The 20,347-nt window shown below is 42.4% G+C and overlaps 1 protein-coding gene across 3 annotated transcripts in view; it reads left to right on the forward strand.

The window, feature by feature from the left end:
* The window catches only part of LOC102377367 (interleukin-1 receptor type 2), a 41,839-nt gene extending 23,618 nt beyond the window's left edge, over positions 1-18,221 (forward strand). For all 3 annotated transcript variants that reach the window (XM_014523590.2, XM_006031508.2, XM_006031507.2), the window contains 8 exons: positions 3,723-3,853; positions 3,943-4,201; positions 6,577-6,751; positions 8,670-8,844; positions 10,325-10,390; positions 13,701-13,836; positions 14,771-14,916; positions 17,411-18,221. In XM_014523590.2, coding sequence (XP_014379076.1) covers positions 3,723-3,853; positions 3,943-4,201; positions 6,577-6,751; positions 8,670-8,844; positions 10,325-10,390; positions 13,701-13,836; positions 14,771-14,916; positions 17,411-17,538 — 1,216 coding nt within the window. In that variant the 3' untranslated portion in view covers positions 17,539-18,221. The remainder of the gene's footprint in view (positions 1-3,722; positions 3,854-3,942; positions 4,202-6,576; positions 6,752-8,669; positions 8,845-10,324; positions 10,391-13,700; positions 13,837-14,770; positions 14,917-17,410) is intronic.
* Positions 18,222-20,347: the final 2,126 nt, after the last annotated feature.

The following is a 20,347-nucleotide window of genomic DNA, read 5'->3' on the forward strand; positions in this document are numbered from 1 at the left end:
GCTTTCATCCATAGATGCTTCTCAAGCAAATCCCGGGACGTCATTCTCCCCCTGTACTCGGCCTTAGTGAGGCCGCAGCTGGAGTACTGTGTCCAGTTTTGGGCTCCACAATTCAAAAAGGATGTGGAGAAGCTTGAGAGAGTCCAGAGAAGAGCCACGCGCATGATCAGAGGTCAGGGAAGCAGACCCTACGATGACAGGCTGAGAGCCCTGGGGCTCTTTAGCCTGAAAAAGCGCAGGCTTAGGGGTGATCTGATGGCCACCTACAAGTTTATCAGGGGTGACCACCAGTATCTGGGGGAACGTTTGTTCACCAGAGTGCCCCAAGGGATGACGAGGTCGAATGGTCACAAACTACTTCAAGATCGTTTCAGGCTGGACATAAGGAAGAATTTCTTTACTGTCCGAGCCCCCAAGGTCTGGAACAGCTTGCCACCGGAGGTGGTTCAAGCGCCTTCATTGAACACCTTCAAGATGAAACTGGATGCTTATCTTGCTGGGATCCTATGACCCCAGCTGACTTCCTGCCCTTTGGGCAGGGGGCTGGACTCGATGATCTTCCGAGGTCCCTTCCAGCCCTGATGATGTCTATGAAATACCATGGAGCATGGTGGAAAGACAGCTGACATGAGTTTATTTACCTACTACCTAGGAGGCTGATGAAGTGAAGTTCATAGGCCCAGCTTTGAAAAGTGGTTTGTAAATTCCCTTTCAGTATCAGGCCTGAGAGACTGGAGACAAAGTGGGGTTTTTTGTGAGAAATGTGCCCCCACAGGTAGTTGGGTATTGTCTTTGATAGATTCTGGTGTGCAGTTTGTAGGGGTACTGGAGATTGTTGGTAGGTTTTGTGTTTTGGTCTGTAGGAAGATGTCTTCTGGTGATGAGCTTAGCAAGGTTTGGTGCTTGTTTGAATTTACAAACCACTTTTCACAGCCTGGCCTATGAACTTCATTTCATCAGCCACCTTGGTACAGAAACTCATGGACTCAATATAGACATTGGATTTATGACACACTACAACCTGCTGGACATCTGACTCCCCAGGTACCTCTCCACTTTTATCTGTGCTGCTACATCCCCCTTTCCTCCCTCACGCCAGCCTGTCCCTCCCTCCTTGATGCCTCCATTTCCATTTTCACTGAATGGCTTTCTTGCCTGCATTGCATGCCAGCCTCTGGCTTCTTTACTATTCCTTCCATCCACAAACAACAGACCAACTGCAGGTGTTTCTTCAGTCAGACAAAGGGTTTTTCAACCTGAAAGATTGCTAAGATATATTTCTGTAACTATTCAGTTTGTCTGCTAAAACATACTAGATTAGATTGACTCAAAGGAAAGGACCTTGTCTGCCAGTGCCATGTCCTTAGACCAACACTCCTAGCACCTGACTGGAAGGAAGCAGGGCCCTGGGCACATCTAAGCCCCAGATCTGGGGCTGGCAGGGAGAGTTCTGTGGCAGCTCCTGGAGAAGAAGCTGCTGCAGAGAGGAAAGAAAGGCTCCATTACAGTTTGGCTGCCTAAGATGCTGCTGGTGCTACTGTGCTGATGCTCACTAAGTTATTATTTTACCTGTTGTCATTTAAAGTTGTGTTCTGAGCTGAGGCTGTAGGGGAGGAGGAGCCCTCATTGGGGCACACTACTATGTCGTGTAGATGCCCCAGCGCCCGTGAGAGCACGCCTTAACACACACACAGTGTCACCCATGTCATGAGTTTTGCTTGTCAGTAGCCTGAGGTGCAATTTCCCAGAAATCCCTGCACCTATCTCCTTGAAAGCTGGTATGCTTTATGGCCTCAGCAGGGCCTAGCATGCCTGCAGTTTTCACCCTGCTGTGCCTTAACACACACGAGATACAGTTTTGCTTTCAAGATTTGAGGTGCAGTTTCCCAGAAACCCCTGCACTTATCTCCTTGAAACTTGGCAGGCTTCATGGCCTCAGAAGGGGCTACCATCCCTGAAAATGTCATCTGAATCAGGCAGGAAATGACAAAATTATAGGCAGTTTTGTGCTTCCCCATTATAGCCTATGGGCAAAATGTCAAAACAGCAAAACAGTTTTGACGAAACAAAACGAACAGTGGTTTCAAAACAAAATGAGAGTTGGAATGAAACACTGTCCCATTGAAATGTTGAAACAGAGTTGAAATGGAATGGTGCTGTTACGCACAGCCCTAGTAAGCATATCCCAGTTTTTAATCTATCTCTTCTGGGTAACCACAACAGTGAAGAGCATGGGCTTCAATGTCAGCTATGCAAAACAGTCAGAGACTCTAGGTATATGCTTACCAAAGTGTCTAAAGCTGGTGCTGCGCTGTCTTCACTGATAATCTCACCCAAAATCACTAGATTAAAACTAATTTACACATATGTGCCAACACCACTTTTGACTGCAGTGCAAACAAAGCCTTTGACTTTCCAGTATTAGATTCCAGTGGGGGTGGGGGGAGGTTGTTTCACAAAGCACTTTGGGGACTGTAGCATTCTGTGGCCTGTCTCATGCTTTTCAAGAAGTGAAAAGAATGTGGCACAGCTGATCTGCATATAACAGCCAGACCCTATCATTCCACAAGTCGCATGCCATGGCAGGGGTAATGTTGGGTTTGATAGACTAGCATAAAGCTAAACATGGTTTGTATTCTCCTCACTTTATTTATAGAGTACAACGTTTGCCATGTTGCAAGCAGAATCAGCAGTTCAGTAACAATCAACACTAGCTGGGCTGAAAAACCAATGACTTAATTCAGTTCTAGGTTGAAGTCTGCATTTAAGGAATGGGGGGAAATGACATGAGTCTGTTTCCTCAAGCTAACCTATGAGGGTTTTTTTGGGGGGGGGCGAGAGGGGAGGGGGGCAGGGTCTGGGGATTAGTGTGAAGTGCCAGAGCAGTGTTATTAAATGCATCCTATAATGTAAGCTGTTGGCACCAATGTGGGTTTGCAGAGTCTTGGTTCTCTTGTATCTTATGTTCTCCAAGGTGTGATACCAACTGGTGTTGTATCTGGAGTCAGTGTAGGGTCTTTAAATGGAAATATGCGTGTCTACCTATTTGTCTAGCATCCTTGAAAATGGAGTGTTACCTTATGCTAATAGTCCACTCACCAGGTGAATGTTCTGGCTTTCATCTCAAATTTTTGAGCCAGCAAAATTTTTATTTTTTGATGGTGGGGGAGAAGAGTATTCTTCTTGGACCATTCCAGTCCTTGCTTAGAAGGGAACTAGAGCCAACATGGATGTGGCTCCAGAATTTGATCAGAATTGTAAGAAAGACCATTTACCCTGTGGCATTTCTCAAGTGTTGATAAATAGGTTCTAGCTCATACTCAATTCTGGCCCCAAGATTATATATTAGTCCATTGGATTGTAGCATGTTACATTTTGAAGTTTTCTGTTCTGAGCATTTTTTTTTATCTTAGAGCTCAGTTTTGTTGTGTTTTTCAGTTAATGTGATGACTTGTTAGGGGCTTAGAATCTGAAGGAGGAAGGATCCCTTAACAAGTCATCACATTAACTGAAAAATACAACAAAACTGATCTGGGACTCCTTTCTCCTTCAGATCTACAGGGCCATTTATACCATAGCTTAGAGGTGAAGGCATCTTTTTGTTTACAGTGGGTGCTCTAAAGCTAGCTAGATATAAGAGTGATATGACAAGAGCAGTTAACACTGAATATTATTATTTTTTAAAACTAACTGTGTTATATACTTGATCTTCTTACCTGCAGGTTTCAGGATGCTGTTTCCCATTTTTCTCATTCCCATTTCTTGTGGACAAAGACACCTGCGCTCTTGCTTGCAATCTCTTTTTGCACAATGGATGCATCTGCATTTAGAATCCAACCTGTGAAAAGCATAGGTAAAGGCAAATCTTGGGTCAGAATTTTAGCTAGCTTGATAATGTGGTTGACCAGTGCTAATGTGAAACAATTTCTCTGGTTTATGTAGAGCAATGCCAGGACCACACGGTATATTTCAAACACTACTTTGTACTAAGAGGAGAAGCTGTGATTCTGAAATGCTCTTCCTCGAGTCATGGGTCTTTGGCCTTTTCTGACCTCTCTCTCAATCTGACATGGCATAAAAATGATTCACAACCCGTGATCTCAGGAGAAGATAAAGAACAGAGAATTCAGGCAAAAGGTGATACTCTTTGGTTCTTACCAGCATCACTAGAGGACACAGGAGTATATGTCTGCACTCAAAGGTAGGTTTGTAAATTAAACAAATTGTCTATGTCTAAGGATGAAGGGCACTTAAAATACGAATGTCTGAGGGTTAAAGCTCATTCACTTGTGCTAAGTGTTCTCTGAGTGTCTCAAAGTTATGCTACTTCAGGATAAGGTTGATGCTGGGCCATACTGCCTAGCTCATGTTAGGGTCACCTCAGTCTACTCCATGGAGATAAAACAAGCAATTTGCAGTCCTCCAGAATCCCAGAATGCACTGCTCCCAGCCCAGATAGAGCAAGGATAGCACCCAGGTGACCTGGCTTCTAGTCACACCCCTGCTCACCAGCTTTCTCATAGCAAGTCAGAGCAAGCAAGAAATAAAATTAGCCCTTAACATGTGACCACTCACAGCAGGTGCATTGACAAGTGCAGTTAGAACATAGTAATAAACTCCAGTGCAGTTTGCAATGGAGTTGATTTCTCCTGAGTGCAGTATTTACACATGCACCCGAAACTGCAGCACATTGAGCTGGGTCGGAGCAGCCCTGGGCTGGTGGGGAGCCTGGGGGATTAGTCTGCCAACTCAGGGGTGCTCCAGCCTGGCTCAGTGCTGCGGAGGGGCTGGCTGGGGCACAAGGGTGTTATAGTGCGGGGCTAGCTGGCAGGCAGCCCCTGTACAGTAGCACTCTCAGTCAGCCCCAGTCACCATCTGCATGTGTATTTTGATGCATGTAACTACTCTGTTATAGGATAGTACTTGTCCCCGACAGTAGTGAAGTTAATTAATTTACTGGGCACTAATATGTCAACACAATATTCAAAGGAAAGTTTCAGACATTAAATCTAAAGAACCAGCAACAAGCTCAGAGTCTGCTAAAAGCAATACTGGTCCAAGATCCCTGCCCATAACCTAGTACAGGCAGTCCTCGACTTACAACATTTTGAGTTACAACATTTTGCACTTACAACATTTATAAATTGACACCCTATTTCAACTTTCTGACGTCAGTTTTGACTTTACAATGCTTAATTCGATGCAATGCCATGCTAGTGAACACATTCACTGTGTCACCCCTCTCCCTGGAGAACATCTGTCCAAGCTTCCTTGGATACTTTCTTTAAGAAAGCAGACAAGACTCCAGAAAAACCTGTAGCCAAGACTCCTGAGAAGACTCCAGCCAAGAACCCTTCAAAAAGTCCAACCAAGAGCCTTTCAAAAAGTCCAGCAGTCATCTCAAAGATGTCCTTCCAAATCAATGTGATTGCTAATTACAATATAAATACATTAATGTAGCTATATTACTCATCTATAATTGATTGAGTACAAAGTTATGGATTATTTTTGGTGAAAATAGGGTATCAGGCATTGGTTCAAGAACTAATCCTCCATTTATAACATTGTTTCCTATGGGAAAATCAGTTCTGAGTTACAGCATTTCGAATTAAAACGTGGTTTTCAGGAACCAATTGTGTCATAAGTCTGCGGACTGCCTGTGTTTACTTGGCCTTGACTTACTGGGACTAAGTCAAGAAGAAACAGAGGTACAGAGAAGTTAATTGACTTACTTAGTGGCACAGAGTAGTAGACAATATAACTGAGTAGTCCTGACTATTGGTTCTCTGCTCTAACCACCGGCAATGCCCCCTTGTCCTGATTTTGAAGTGCGACCTTAATCTCTCAGTGGTGAGAGAGACAACATGCTCAGACTACTCCCGTAGGTACTGTGCCACCCAACACAGAGCATGTCTACACTTTCTCCACACCACACTGGGGAGTGCTGAAGGGAATCATGTCACACCCTAAAATGATGTAGCAGCTCATAGTGCAGTATCAGACAGACACCTATTTGAAGACCTCTCTCTTGGCTTATTGGCATGTGTCCAATGCCATACCAAGGATGGCTACATTTCTGTCCTTGTGGGACTTGTGTGTAGAGCAGGCATGCCACATTGCCCTGCTGCCTAGTGCAGTCCTTTGACAGAGTAAATATGCCTGAGTTTCCACACCCGGTGAAAAGAGCAAGTCTGTAAATGCGAAGTTTGGGCTTGAATTTCTTTGTTTTTTTAGGAACAGGAATAAGACTTTTATCTGCATTTAAGCAGAGATGTTTCTAATATTAGCACAGAGCAGTTATTGACTGAATAATCATGGAAACTAAAGTGCCAACTCAGACCTTGAGAGGTTTCCTTCAGGTCAGTGTTCAGTCATGTCAGCAGAAGGGGAGGATGGTGTGTATTGCTCCTACAGTAGTTCTGTAGCTAACTGGAGGATTTCAGTTTCTAGGATGGTTTACCAAGTACCTTCCACATGCATTACATTTACTCATGATTATTTTTAAAAGTATTATTGATTTTCACTTTCTGTTCTATGGGGTCCACAGTTGTCAACATCTCTGTCATCTGCTTGCAGGAATTCTTCTTATTGTGCCAAGGTGTCCATTCATTTAACAGTTGTTGAGAAAACTGCTGCTCATGCTATTTCCTACATGCAAAAGCTCTTCACTTTTACTTCTGGGAAACTTGTTTGCCCTGATTTGGAGGATTTCATAGACAAGAAAGCAGACCTAGAGCTGAAGTGGTACAAGGTAAAGAATGTTAATTTCTTTTTTTGAAGGACAAGAATCTCTTACGAAGCCTTTTGCGATGTTCACATATGTTATTCTGGGTGTCTTAATGAAATAAGTATTTCTCCCTAGCAGTATTTTTTTTTTAACTTCATGACATTACATGTCCTTTCTTTACAAGCTTTTTCTTTTTCTTTGACTGAGGATGTCAAACCTCCTTGCCTGGCTGAATAGATCTGAGATATGACAATGTGACTGACACTTATCTCTTATTTCCTTGTCCCAGGAAAGAAATTAAACTCTTTGATCCCAGTAGGGAACAATACAAAACTGACAGGGAAATAGAACCATTTAAAAAAACAAACAAACAAACATTTCCCACCTCTACTCAACAGGTTTCCAAGCAGAGGGAGTATCATGGGAAAAGACATGGAAATGAGAGAAATTAGATGGAAGTAAAAGTGTTAGGTCATCATTTATCATTAAAGTAGTAATTTTAAAAGACTATGAGGGGGATAGAGGTATGCTTCGATAACCTCTCTCCACTTCTAGGATTCTTTTTTTCTCCCAAATCTTTTATTGAAGTTTTATGACTTGCAAGGGGGGAGACGTGAGTCCAACAATTAATATTTCTTTGTAAAATGTATGTTCATAACTACTTATTTCTGGATTCAAGACATGAGGTATGACAACTATTAGGAGAGCATCGCAGTTTGTGTCAGAAGCAGCCGTTGAGCTGTTGGTAGTATTTTCATGAGGCTTGTGAGATGGAAACAACGTTTTATTTACAGCAACTTGGGATGTGTCAGAGCTTGCCTACCTCAGGCTTTCTCTCTCTCTCTCTTATCTATGTTTCAGTAAAATACTGTCCTTTATGCCAGAATTTCCTGGAGTAGTCTTGCTAACTGCATGTTGGACTTGTGCAAAACACATTATTTACTTTCCAAACTTTTGTTTCATGTTTCACAATTTGATACCAACCATCACTTAATTCAGAACTCTAGTATAGAGAGCTTGGAACTCTGCAGTAACTAGTTGTATACAAATAAAGAGAACTGGTAACCAGGTTTGTTTTTATCAGGTAGTGACTATGTTATGGTTGAAACCATGCTAGCAAATATTACTTGCCTGATTGTAATGTGATTACCAGGCTGAGGGCTAATTTACTTAGGTAAAATTCAGTTTTACAATGTGATTAATAATGTCTTTATCATAAGAAAAGCCCCTGACTCTACTGGAAAGAATATGCTTCCTGATAGCAAATTTTCAGTTAGAATTAGGAATAATGGCTGAGAAACATGTTACATATATTATGAGACTGGGTAGGATAAATGATTACTACAAGGAGAATTAAAGAAGATGGGCTCTATCTTAAAAACGCGTGTGTTGTTAGAAAAGCTATATATAAAAGCAGAAAAACCCAGAGATCCTGGTTTTCTCTGATTAAAAAAAATCCCAAATTTTCGGTTAAAAAAAAGTAACCCCAGATCCACATTTTTTCATGATTTAAATTAAACATCTATATAGTGTTTCATTGTCATGGTTTTATGTGTGTGTGTGTGTGTATGTATGTATGTATAGATAGTGGCGTTTCGTTTTAATCACAAAAAAATGTCGATTTGGGGTTACTTTTTTTTAACCGAAAATTTGGGATTTTTTTTAATCAGAGAAAACCAGGATCCCTGCTTATGACTCAAAGCATTTCAGAGTTTATGGGTTTATCCTCTCTGAAGGATAGTTATTTGGATGTAAATCTTTCTATTTTCCAGGCACTAAAGAAAAGTTGCTCAGATATCCATCATAAACGAGATACTAAAACTTAGATAAGAGCATATAAGTGATTTTCCCTGGAGGTTACAGAGAGCATCAAGTCCCAAGTTTCTTTATATACAGGCCTGTTTTAACCAAGGCACCTCTTTTTTTGTGGTTGTTTCCCTAGGATTCTGTGCCTTTGGATGAAGACAACAAAAAATACATAAGACTGAAAGAAACAACCTCTCTCATCATCAGTTCTGTGTTACCAGAAGATTCTGGCTATTACACCTGCAAAATGTCTTTTACATATGAAGGCACACAGTATCCAGTCACCAGAACTATACAGCTACAGACTGTTGGTAAATATTCATTGCTTAAGACACTACTCTGTTTACCAGAATCTCTCAGCAAAATTTCATAGATATTAGGGCTGGAAGGGACCTCGGAAGATCATCAAGTCCAGCCCCCAAATGGTCTTTGTCAATGAAATCCACAAGAGGGAATTTATGATTATCTCTGTGCTGTTGCTGGTTAGCTGTCAGAAAAAGTAGGATACCAGAACAGCTTGCATCTTTCTTGCTTTCAATAATGGTCTAAAATAGTTTTCACAGAACACTGTGGCCACAGCTCAGCTCAGCTCTTTGTTTGGTGAACAGATGAGCCAGCAATAGGATTTAGCAGTGTACTTGTGGGAGGTGGAACAGTGCTTTTGTAAGTGCTTGGAGTTATTAAACTGAATAATTTGTCATAGGAGTCACTGAAAATGACTTCAGGGAGTTTAGAAAATATAATCTTTAATTAAACTAATAGGGGATGGAAAGAAAAGCTATTCATTTCACTTTTTCATTAGAAATATGATACAGATTCCCTTGTCTGCTGCACTAATAAACAAACCTGGCAGTCATTTTTTTTAATACTATGGCAGTACACAACACAAACGCAAGAGGGCAGGCATGTTATATTTTAGTCTACGATTATGTAGGACTGAGAAGGTTGAAAATGATGTTCAGAATTTCCCAATTCCAAGAAACTTGGACTTGTATTTATCTGCATGTATATTGGCTCTACTGCAACTGCAAAAGGAATAGATCTTTCAGATCTTCCTCACTTGAAGTTCTCTTCTGCTTGCAGTTTTTAATGTCATCACTCAGGATTTCAGTGTGACCTGGGTAATCTGTAAAGAAACAAATCTTTAATCTGAGCCTTCCTATTGAATATCCTGCTATTGTGTGCACAACACAGATGCAGTCCGTTCCACACAGAAGCACAAAGTTAGAATAGAAGTGATGGGTGGGATAGTGATTGCAAAAGAAAACCTGCATTAAAAAGAATGTGCTTTGTGGTTGCTAGATTACTGACATAACACCTAACAGCAGGTGTGAAGTTGGAGAGGGTCTCCTAAGAGTCTTAGTTGTGTGCCTGAGGTTCACTTTCAATGTCTCTGCTCAAAACTTATTGCTGAGAGTGCTCTTGTGGGTTTGAGCACTGCAAGGATTTCTAGCTTTACTTCTCAGTAGAGAGGACTATGTCTTCTGCTTAACCTTGTAAATATCCCTCCTCTGTTGCACATGTCTACCTTTATCATTCTATTGTGCATTATGTGATGATGATGAAGCTTTCATGATCAAGGCCTGAATCTATGCATGTCTAACAAGTTCCCTTATTTAAGTCCATTAGCTTGAAATTGTAATTCCTCTCATTATAACTGGTATCATCAAAAGCTTTACTAGAGTGAGAAAGGTGCTATACAAAATGGAAAATTTCCATTTGTAGATCTTGTACAATTATTTTGTTGTGTACTGCATTAACCTTGCCTTTGGTCTTCTCAATTCTGATCAGAAACAGAGAAGAGAAACACCCCCGTGATTGTATACCCAGATCAGAAGACTACATTAGCTGTTCCTGGTAAGGCCAAAATCAAGAAAGTATGGGGGGAGTCTCAGTTAGTGTAAACTGTTATAGCTCTGCCAACTGTGATTTGCATGGGCTGAGGATCTGAGCTAGGGGTGGTTTTTATTCATTAACTTTTGTTAATTTGCAGGTTCCGTCAATTGGACAGATACTGAAGCAAAATGACATTGTATGCTAATGGCTAGTAAAGCAACAAAGGCATTTAACTATCTTTAGAGGGTTGTTGGTTGTAGCTGTATTGGTCTAAGGACATAGACAGACAAGGTTCTTTTAGTAAATGTGGTATCTTTCAGTAGACCAACTAAATAATTGGAAAAATTATTCTTTGCAAGCTTTTGGGTACAAACTAGGGCTGTGCAAAGCTTTGGGTGGTGATTTGATTCAGACTGAATCTGTGGCTGAATCTCTGAATCCAAATTGAATCAGGGGACCATTTTAAAGGTCTGAATCGATTCAAAGCTCTCTGAATCTTCAGCAAAGATTTGGAGTGTTTTGATGATTCGGACAGTCCCCCGTGGCTGCAGCAGGGAGCTGTGGCTGACTCTGAACTGGTAAGTACTAGGGGCAGGGGCTGGGGAGCTGGGTGTGGGGGGGCCCCTGCCAGCCCCCCTGACCTCCCCCTGCTCCCCCATTCACCCCATGGCTGCCCCCGCCTGCCCCAGCTCCCGGTACTTTAAAAAAAGCCCCGGTGCTCACCGAGCGCTGCAAGGCGGGGGACGATAACTGCTGTCCCCCACTGCCCCATGTTGTGTGGGGGGCTCTGTATGAGCCCCCTGACCCCCCCCTCGCTCCCCCAGCCCCCCCATGGGTGCCCCACCTGGACCAGCTCTGGCCTTTTAAGAAACCCCCCTCCTGGGACTCACCGCTCCTGCAGCAGCCTCAGGGTTTTGGGGGCTCATGCAGAAACCCCCATGTGGCACGGGGCAGCGGGGATTGTCCCCCACTGGCAGGAGTGGTGAGTCCCGGGGTTTTTTCAGGTTTTTTTTCCTTAAAAGGCCGGAGCTGGCTCGGGTGAGGCAGCCATGGGGGGGCTGGGGCAGCAGCCGAATTTCTGAATCAGATTTGGCTGAATTGATTAGGGACAGTGATTCAAATCACCAAATCAAATCACTGTCCCCTGAATCGGCCGAATCTGAATCCAAAGCGAGTAGTAGCTGCTTCACACGGGTCTAGAGCACACACCCTTCTTCAGACACTGTAATACAACTGTAGACTCCCCCTCTGCCTGAAGAAGGGTGTTTGTACCTGAAAGCTTGCAAAGAACATTTTTTCCAACTATTTAGTTGGTCTAATAAAAAATATCACATTTACCCAAAGAACCTTTGTGTCTCTATCTTTAGAGCTCTGGCTTATTCAACATTTTTTTCTTATCTTTCCTAACTTCCCCCACTCTGTATTATTTAAGGAGGATCTGGGCTATTTCATACCCTTGAAAAATGGTTTTCTTGATTTTTGGAACAATTTTGTTTGTTTTAAGTGTTTGACTTGTAGCTTTTCAGACACTCTGTAATTAATGATCAGGGTATCTTGATGTGGTCTCAACATCATTACATTGTACATTATTTTATGATGTGAAGCTTATGTTCCAAATCTCCAACCCCGCCAAAATCTAAAATATATTTAACAACAGACTTTTTTTTACTGTATTAACTATTAATTTATGCTCCAAAAACTTGACTTTTAATTGTCCTTTCCCTTTTATGACATCAGAGCCTAAGTGAACAAAATGAGTAACATGTGTGAGGCACACCAGTTTTTGTAACTAACAGCTCCTATGGGAGTGATGCTGGCTAGCATCACATCCAGCCATTTCTGACTTCCTGGACAGTGACCCACTGTACCCATTTATAGCAGAGTCATCACCCATCAAGACAGGGCTTGAATTTGTGCATCTGGAGCTATTGCAAGTCAACATAACCCCTTTGCCACTATACCCCAACACTGCATTAATGCAAACCAGAATTCTCCACTTACCTACCTCACAGTTAGTTTCATGTAAACTTTGCACTTTAATTCAAGTGTGTTATCTGACCACATATTTTCAATATGCAGTAGTTGCATCCTGGTGAAGGTTCATCATCCTAACTCAGGACTAAAGTGGTTTATTGCAAAATTCCTGATATTTTCATTGTGCCTTTACCTATTTTTGGAGGCTCCTCTTGTATTCACTGTCATTTTAAACAGGATTGCCTCCAACAGATAGCACATCTGGGAATGATGTTACACGGCCTGTGAATCAGGTGGCTCTTAAGCTGTAAATTATTCCTTTGACGCACAGTAATTGCAATGTCTCAGAAAGATTTGAGCCATTGGAATGTAGACTTGTCTCCTGAGGAATGGGGCTAGAGCAAATGTTACTAACTGACGTATGAAAAAACAGATATTTGCTTAGTGTCTAAATAATAGGGACAGCTGCCAAAATGTTTGGTCTTGCTGCCAAGAAGCAGAGATGGACTCATTGGACAGAGCTTCTCTATGCAGCTATGAAAAGAGGAAGCTATGGTCAACATGTGTGGGGTATTACCTCTTACTGAAATTAGTGGTCTTCAGTGTGGGAAATGGTATTGCTTAATACAGCAGTTGGCGACCAATGGCCCACAGGCTGGATCCAGTTTATGGAGCTGTGGCTTTGGCAGCATTTGGCTGTGGGGGTCATCCGTCTAGGGCTCTGGCAGTGGGGTTGCTCTGCCTAAGCGTTGCGCTGCTGTTTGCCATGTCATGCATCAGCTAAGCTGTGTGGATAAGCAAAAACAGCAGGTAGGTCCTAATGCCTGCTGTCCTCTGACCTGAGCTGGTTCATTCTGTCGTGCCCCCCCCACTAGCGGCTGAATATATCCAGTAGCATAAAAATGGATGGGTGAGCAGGCCTAAGCCCTGGGCACTGTCTAATGAGAGGTGTGGGGAACAAGTCATCCTCCTATCCCCCAGTCTGTCCTCTCTGGCACTTTCCAATTTGAGCCACAGCAGCAAGCAGAGGTGGTGGGTATAGGACATTATGGGCAATATAGTTCTGTAGAGTGGTAGCAGCTGAAGTTTGCTACTGCTATGGAGGAGATGTCAGCCCATTTTTTGCCACCAAAATGGAGAGGCCTGCTCGTTTTGTGCCTTGTTAACATGGGTGTCTGTAGCAAAGAAATGAGATGACATCTGCCATTAGCAGCAGTGACCTTGTTGCTACTCCTGTATTCTGCCCACTGCTGGAGCCTCTGCTGAAGGTACAGGAGGGAGTGAGAGAGCACAGTTCTGGTCAGTTACACCTCTAAATATATCTGTGTAATTTCTTTTTCTTTTCTCCTAAAAACAGGCTATAAGATGATTATTCCATGTAAAGTATTTATTGGATTAAGCAGAGACTCTTATACTATTGTGAGATGGCTTGCCAATGACACGAACATTGACACGATGTACAAAGATGACCGAGTTACAGTGGGGGAGCATCAGTGAGTATTGATGAGCTGTCGTGCTGTTTGCTTGAGGGTGGGAGGTTGTTCGGAAATGTCATAGGCACATTCTGTGCTATGGAATATCGGAGTGAAGAAGGAAATGAACAGTTCTGTTTCCGGATGTGATTCTAAATTTTATTTAATTTGATCCTTTAAGTCCAGATCCTAAAAAACACATGCAAGTGAGCAGTCTCATGCTAATGGGTTGGTCCATTAATTCCTATGGGAATACTCACTTATGAATAACTTTATACATCTACAAGTGACTGGAGGCACGATCCAGAATGGAAAACTAGGTGTGCCTAGTTGGATCTTAATTGAAATTTTGATGCTAAAGTCCTCAAGCCGGACCCAGAATACCTCTGCTGAAGCACCCACAAGTTCCTTAGGCTCCTAAATTAATTCAGCACCTATATTTTGGATTGTAAAGTTCCCTGAGGCTTCTGTACAAACTTCTAAACTCTGCTTTGTGCCCTTAAGGGTGATCTGTTATGTATGCCCAAAGGAAGCTTAATGTACACCAATATTGAGTTCAACACAGAGCACTGCAACCACAATCACTTTCAATTAAAAAGCTATTGCTACTCATCCTTTTACATAATAGCCTGGTGATTAAGGCACAAGAGACCTAAGCTCCAGGCCTGAGGGGATTCAAATTCACTATAAAGTGCTCTAACCTGAGGCTTTAGAATAGGCTGGGAGGAGGGGAGCATCCTTGAGTCCTGTTGAAGCTGAGCTACAAGGAGTAAGCTCAGGGAGCTGTTGACAGGGAGTAAGAAATGGAGGCTGGAAACCGTGTAATAGTCTTTTCCATAGGGCTGTCAGATTGGGCCCAAACCTGATCCCTGACTATTAAACCGGTGCCAACTCAGATGAGTAACCTCAAGTTAGATATGGAAGAAGGTAAGCAAATGTATTATTTTTATTCCAGGGAAATTGTAGAAAATGGTGAAAACTTCATCGAGGTGCCTTTGATTTTTGATCCAGTCAGAGAAGTGGATTTCTACACAGACTTTAAGTGTTTAGCCCAGAACAGTGTCGGGTACCAAGTGCTGCCAACGCGAGTCAAAGAAGAAGGTATTGATTTTGATTGCACATAAAGCTGGAGAAAAAATAAAAAACTATAATTTGTCACTTTCCATGAAATGAAAGTCAAACATATCTTAATAGTGAGAGCTGTGCGTGAACTATTGTTGAGCAAATAAAGGCTGCTTCATTTAATTGCATACTCACTGCTGAGTATGGTATTGTGGGGCACCTCATACACAAAGGACACTGTCTGTAGTTGTCTTAGTAATAACATTCAACACAAGTTAGGGTCTGCATGGGGCTGAGTCTCTTTGGGAACACATTTTATATAGAATCGTTGAAAACCTGACCTTACTGACTTCAGTGAGGTCAGGATTTCAACCAGTGCCTCAAGTGAAGTAGAATAAGGAGAATATGAATATAACAGATTTCTTGTTTGTCACACACAAACAGACTCCCGATGAAATAATGACTGGTTTGAATTATAATGGATTAAGTTATTATGGGTTGTCTGGAAACAAGTCTTACGGTCAAATGGACTGAGAAATGTCTATGAAAATATTATGGAGTAACACAAATTGTTTCTTTGTGTGATGTTGATGACTAAGTCCTGTTCATATGGAATTAGAAAGGCACAGTAACATTTAAAGTCTTAATTAAAAGAGACAATTCATTCATTTTTTGGTTTTACTGTTTCTGACTTTTTGATGTGCTGCTCACATTTTCTATGAGTTATTAGGTTATGTAAGAATTACTGATGAGAAGAAAATCCATTAATAGATGTAGACTATTCTCAGAGGCATAATGACTTGGCTGAGGGATCTGGGGTAGCTGCCACACACAGGAGCAGTGGCAACTTCCAAGTGTTGCCACTGTTTCTGCCAGTGCTGTAATTTTGTCCTGTGGCAGCAGCGGTGGTCACCCACCCTAGTTACCAATTATTCTACCAGTCTGTTTCTTGTGTAAAAGACAAATGGTATAATCCAAATGATCTGTGATTCGGGTAATCTTGGAAATTAGGTTGATTTTAGTGAAAAAAGTTATATTTCAATCAGTTTTGCTTTGATCACTGTAATTTAAAGGGATTGACAGTATAAGAAAACTGCCTAGAAATTCCATACTAGCTTCTCACATGAGCACCCTTAGGCTGCATACACCTATTCACATAATCTGGAAGAATTCTTCTAGGTTTGTTCTCCTGGTAGAGAAATTTATCCAGGGCCACATGTACAGACATACAAGGCATTTTTATACATGCCCTGGGAGGTGGGGGAGGGGCACTTCAATTAATGAGCCGCGCTAATTAAAAGCCTCAGAAAATTGCATGTATCAGCGTCCCCCACACTGAAAAATGGCAGTGGGACACTTTGAACTAAAGCTCATCGAACAAGCTTCAGTTCAAAGTGCCCTGACACCATTTTTCGGCACGGGGATGCTGATACATGTGAGTCTGCTGGAGCGCATTTATTTCTGTGCTCCAGCAGACTCAGTTAATCAAGTCTGCTCCAATGCATTGGATTTCCAGTGCATCGGAGCTGGCTCCCTGCACACGTATAGGAGTCCTCAAATAGTGAGGCCCTGAAAAGAGGAGATCTTCAAGTGCAGACATTGTGCAGCCGGATGAGTCCTGTGCACACATCTCAGTATGCTCTGTAGAGTCCCTTAGTATTCCTGGTGACAGATGACAGTAGTGCATAGGGCAGTCCTGATTGGCTGAACCAGACTCCCTAGGGTCAGCCTGGGTTTCCGTGCAGTACAATGTGGGGATTGGGAAGGAGGTGTGTTGTACTCTTTGCGGGAGCTGTGGAGTCCAGCGAGTGACATACAGTCTCTCTGGAGAGGAGAGGAACTATGTTCTTTTTTGAGAGAAGCACAGCATGTACAGATATTCACGCTCCCAGGAGAAACACTTCTGGGAGAGCAAATATCTGTATACTGTAAATATCTGCAAATATCCTGGGAGTGATTTAACCCTGGTTGTTACCCAAGTTATTTGCTCTTGGAGTTGCCATTTTTACTCTGAGAGAAAAAGCCTGAGCATCTGTATACTCCTGGTTTCCTTTGGGAGTGGCTCTCCCAGGAGAAACTGAATGTCCGTACAAGGTCTTTTTCTACACTAAGAGTCCCTTTGTGAGGTTTAACATAGTCTACACTGGAACTAAATTAAACTAACCCACACAAAGGCATTCTTAGTGTGAACTGAGGGTGTCCATCCAGGGATCTAGTGTAATAGATACTGCACTTTGAATTCACACCCTCATTCATTTCACAGGAGTTTCTCCTCATGGACAAACCCTAAAATTCTGATCCTTCAGCCTTCACACCATGTGAGTCTTTCTAACCCATTTGATTAGGCTCATTCCTATCAAAGGGCCCATTCAGTGAGCAGGGTGGAGGATCAGATACTCATTTTCTGGGGCTTTTTTGACTTTACAAAATTATGCTGTTTAATATATAGATATTAAATAAATAAATATATTTGTGTGTGTGTGTGTATATATATATATATATAATATTTCTCTCTTTCTCTCTCTTTTTACAGCAATCAGTTTCTCCTGGTACATAGCAATGATTCCAGTAGCACTGGCCTGCCTGCTTGTAGGGGGTTTATTAATTCACAAATGCTGGAAACAGAGAGCTGATAAAGGATATATGATTGCCAAACCATAATGAGGAAAGCCTGCTTCAGGTGCCAACCTTCAATAGAAAAGATGTCATCCTGTCTATATGTTAAATATAATGCAGAGAGAACTTTTTAGGCAAGCTGGATTGCGCTTCAAGGAAAATGTACATTAGTTATTTTTTTATTTGTATCTTCTGTGATTGTGCATTGTATATAGATGAAGATGAATTGCAAAAAAACACTTATTAGTTTACAATTGGAAGGTAACTTCTGGGATTTTGTAGCATAAAAGAGTATCTCTCCACACACACACTCTACCGTATACATAGTTTGTCTTTTAGTTATATGATCAAGTGGGGCAAAGAGGCCTCTGACTAGTGTAAATACTATAATCTTAACACAACAAAAATGTTATTTGAGTAAGCTTGTTCCCAGAAGGATAATTCCACTTAGGGCAAAGGTACTGCGTACTGTAGCTCTATTTTACCTCAGACTAAAAGGAGCCAGAACCCTACAAAAACAAACAATCTCAGTGTTTGCTATTTGGATTATTTCTCACTTAAAATTTGCTTTCTGAGAAAAAACAGAATCAGTATAGTAGGTGCTGCATCATGGAGCATTCTGTGTAGTCTGCCAAAGCATCAGAGCAAGAGACGCCTACTGTAGCATGCTATAAAAAGATTTTGGAGTATGTTATATTAGTTTGGAATTATAAATAAATTTCTCTTAAATCATTTGACTAATCCTTGCTTTATTTCTGGAAATGATGTGACCACCTTGCAGTAATAACACTATAATCTTGTTTTATAATTTATTTTATGTACCATTCTTTCACATTTTGGATCTGATTCTCTTCTCTGATGTCTAAAATTAATGATGTTAGACCAGTATGAAACCACTGAATTATACAAAAAGAAAACATCCCAGGTACAAATCACAGCCCAGTTAGATGAATTAGGTTAATCTAACTTTGCCCCATTCCTGAAACAGGTCAGAATCAAACAATAGACTTGGAAAAATATGAAATCTCTTTCACTGGCAAGATATCAGAAATTAAAATGAATAGAACATTTAAATTATTCTGTCTTTCAGGAAATACTAATTACTTGAAAGGCAACGGATAGAGGAACAGCTATACAATGTACAATAGATGTTATCTGCATGTATCCTATTTACCTGAATCCTAGGTGACTGAATTTAAGATGAGCACTCCATAATTAGATTCTAGATGTGAAAAATTTATAAAGTTGCTATAATTTGCCATGTCTAGAATCTCTAGTTAGATTAAAGTATAAATTAAAAGTAGGAACTGATTGTTGCGGGAAGGAATCTGGAGAAAGCATAAGTTTTAGCTACATGTGCCAAGAATGAAGAATGACCCTTTTTTATCAGTAGCTCTGGTCCATGTTTAGAAAACAAATATGGCTAATAATAACATTCCATAGCCATGTTATTATGGCTAATAATAACATTCTTAAAAGAGTCCAATTACATATATGACTCCTTTCCCCTGTACTTTTACAACAGTAATTAGGAGGCTGATAACGCATCCAACAGAATAGCATGGTTGGACTTGACTGAAAAGCAGAAAAAATAATACCATGGAATATAGAATACCACTGCTGTGGAAAAGATTATTTAATAGATTCTACTTCAGGTTAGGGAAAAAGCAAGATATAAAAGCAGGATACAAGGATACAATTGATGTTATATAATCCAAAACATTTTGTGTCAAATGAAAGTTGTAAGGAAACAAAGGGAATTTATCTTACTCTTGGGAAGTAAGATTTGCATGTGCTAATGTTAAGATACTAATGGTATATGTCGCAGGGCACCTCGGTGCCTGCTCCTAGAGAGCGGAAAACTGCTGGGGAAAAGCCCTAGCAGCGATAATGAGTACAGCTGTGGGTTGCCAGGGCGACTAATAAGAGTTAGCTGCCTGTAGGGGGCAGGGCCTGGCCCTTATAAAGCCCAGGGCTGAGGCCAGGCTGGCAGTTCCCTGCCAGCAGCCAGAGGGGCTCGGGCTCGGGCTCGGGCTCCTGGAGCTAGGAGGCGAGCAATGCAGGAACCACTCTAGCTGAGAGGAGGATGACAGCTCTGAGAGGTTTGAGCACCATGGTTTAGCCAGGAGGCTTTATGTTTGAGTTATAGCCAGGAGGCTCGAGTTTGTGTTCAGGCTTTGATATTACACCGGAGGTTTGGGTGACGCTGTAGGGGTTGGAGGAGGCCTCATAGGCGGGGCTCATGGTAAAGTAGGGCCCCGGCGCCAGTGAGGGCGCACTAGGCCCTGAGAGTTGCAGGGCAGAGTTGTGGGGTCAGTTAAGAGGAGCGGCTGAACCTCATAGGGACCCCAGAGGGGTGGGGCCCCAGCACCAATGAGGGCGCAGTCCAGCACCCGGTGGGCGCATTATCCGTATAGGGACCCCAGAGAGTGTGGGGTGCCCTAATGCTAAGAGGGCGTGAGCGCAACCAGTGGGTTGCGGGCGCAACCAGTGGGCTGCGGGCGGGGAATATAGACCCCAGGTTGTATGCGGGGTACGTAGACCCCAGCCCCAGAGTGGGGCAGCATTGAGAAGTCCAAGGCGGGCACGGCGAGCCCCGAAGAGGGGGAGCGCCATATTGGTCTATTGAGAAGCCCGAGGCGGGCATGGCGAGCCCGGAGAGGGGGAGTGCCCTGTTGAGAAGCCCAAGGTGGGCACGGTGAGCCCCGAAGATGGGGAGCGCCATACTGGGGAGCCCAGGACGGGCCCAGCGGACGCCAGCAAGAGTGTCACTTGCGGGGTGCATAGACCCCAGCCCTAGGAGGGGCGATTACTGACGAGCCCAAGAGGGGCCATACTCAGCCCGAGAGGGGCA

The sequence above is a fragment of the Alligator sinensis genome, unplaced genomic scaffold (assembly GCF_000455745.1).
Source record: "Alligator sinensis unplaced genomic scaffold, ASM45574v1 scaffold680_1, whole genome shotgun sequence".
Lineage (NCBI taxonomy): Eukaryota > Metazoa > Chordata > Crocodylia > Alligatoridae > Alligator > Alligator sinensis.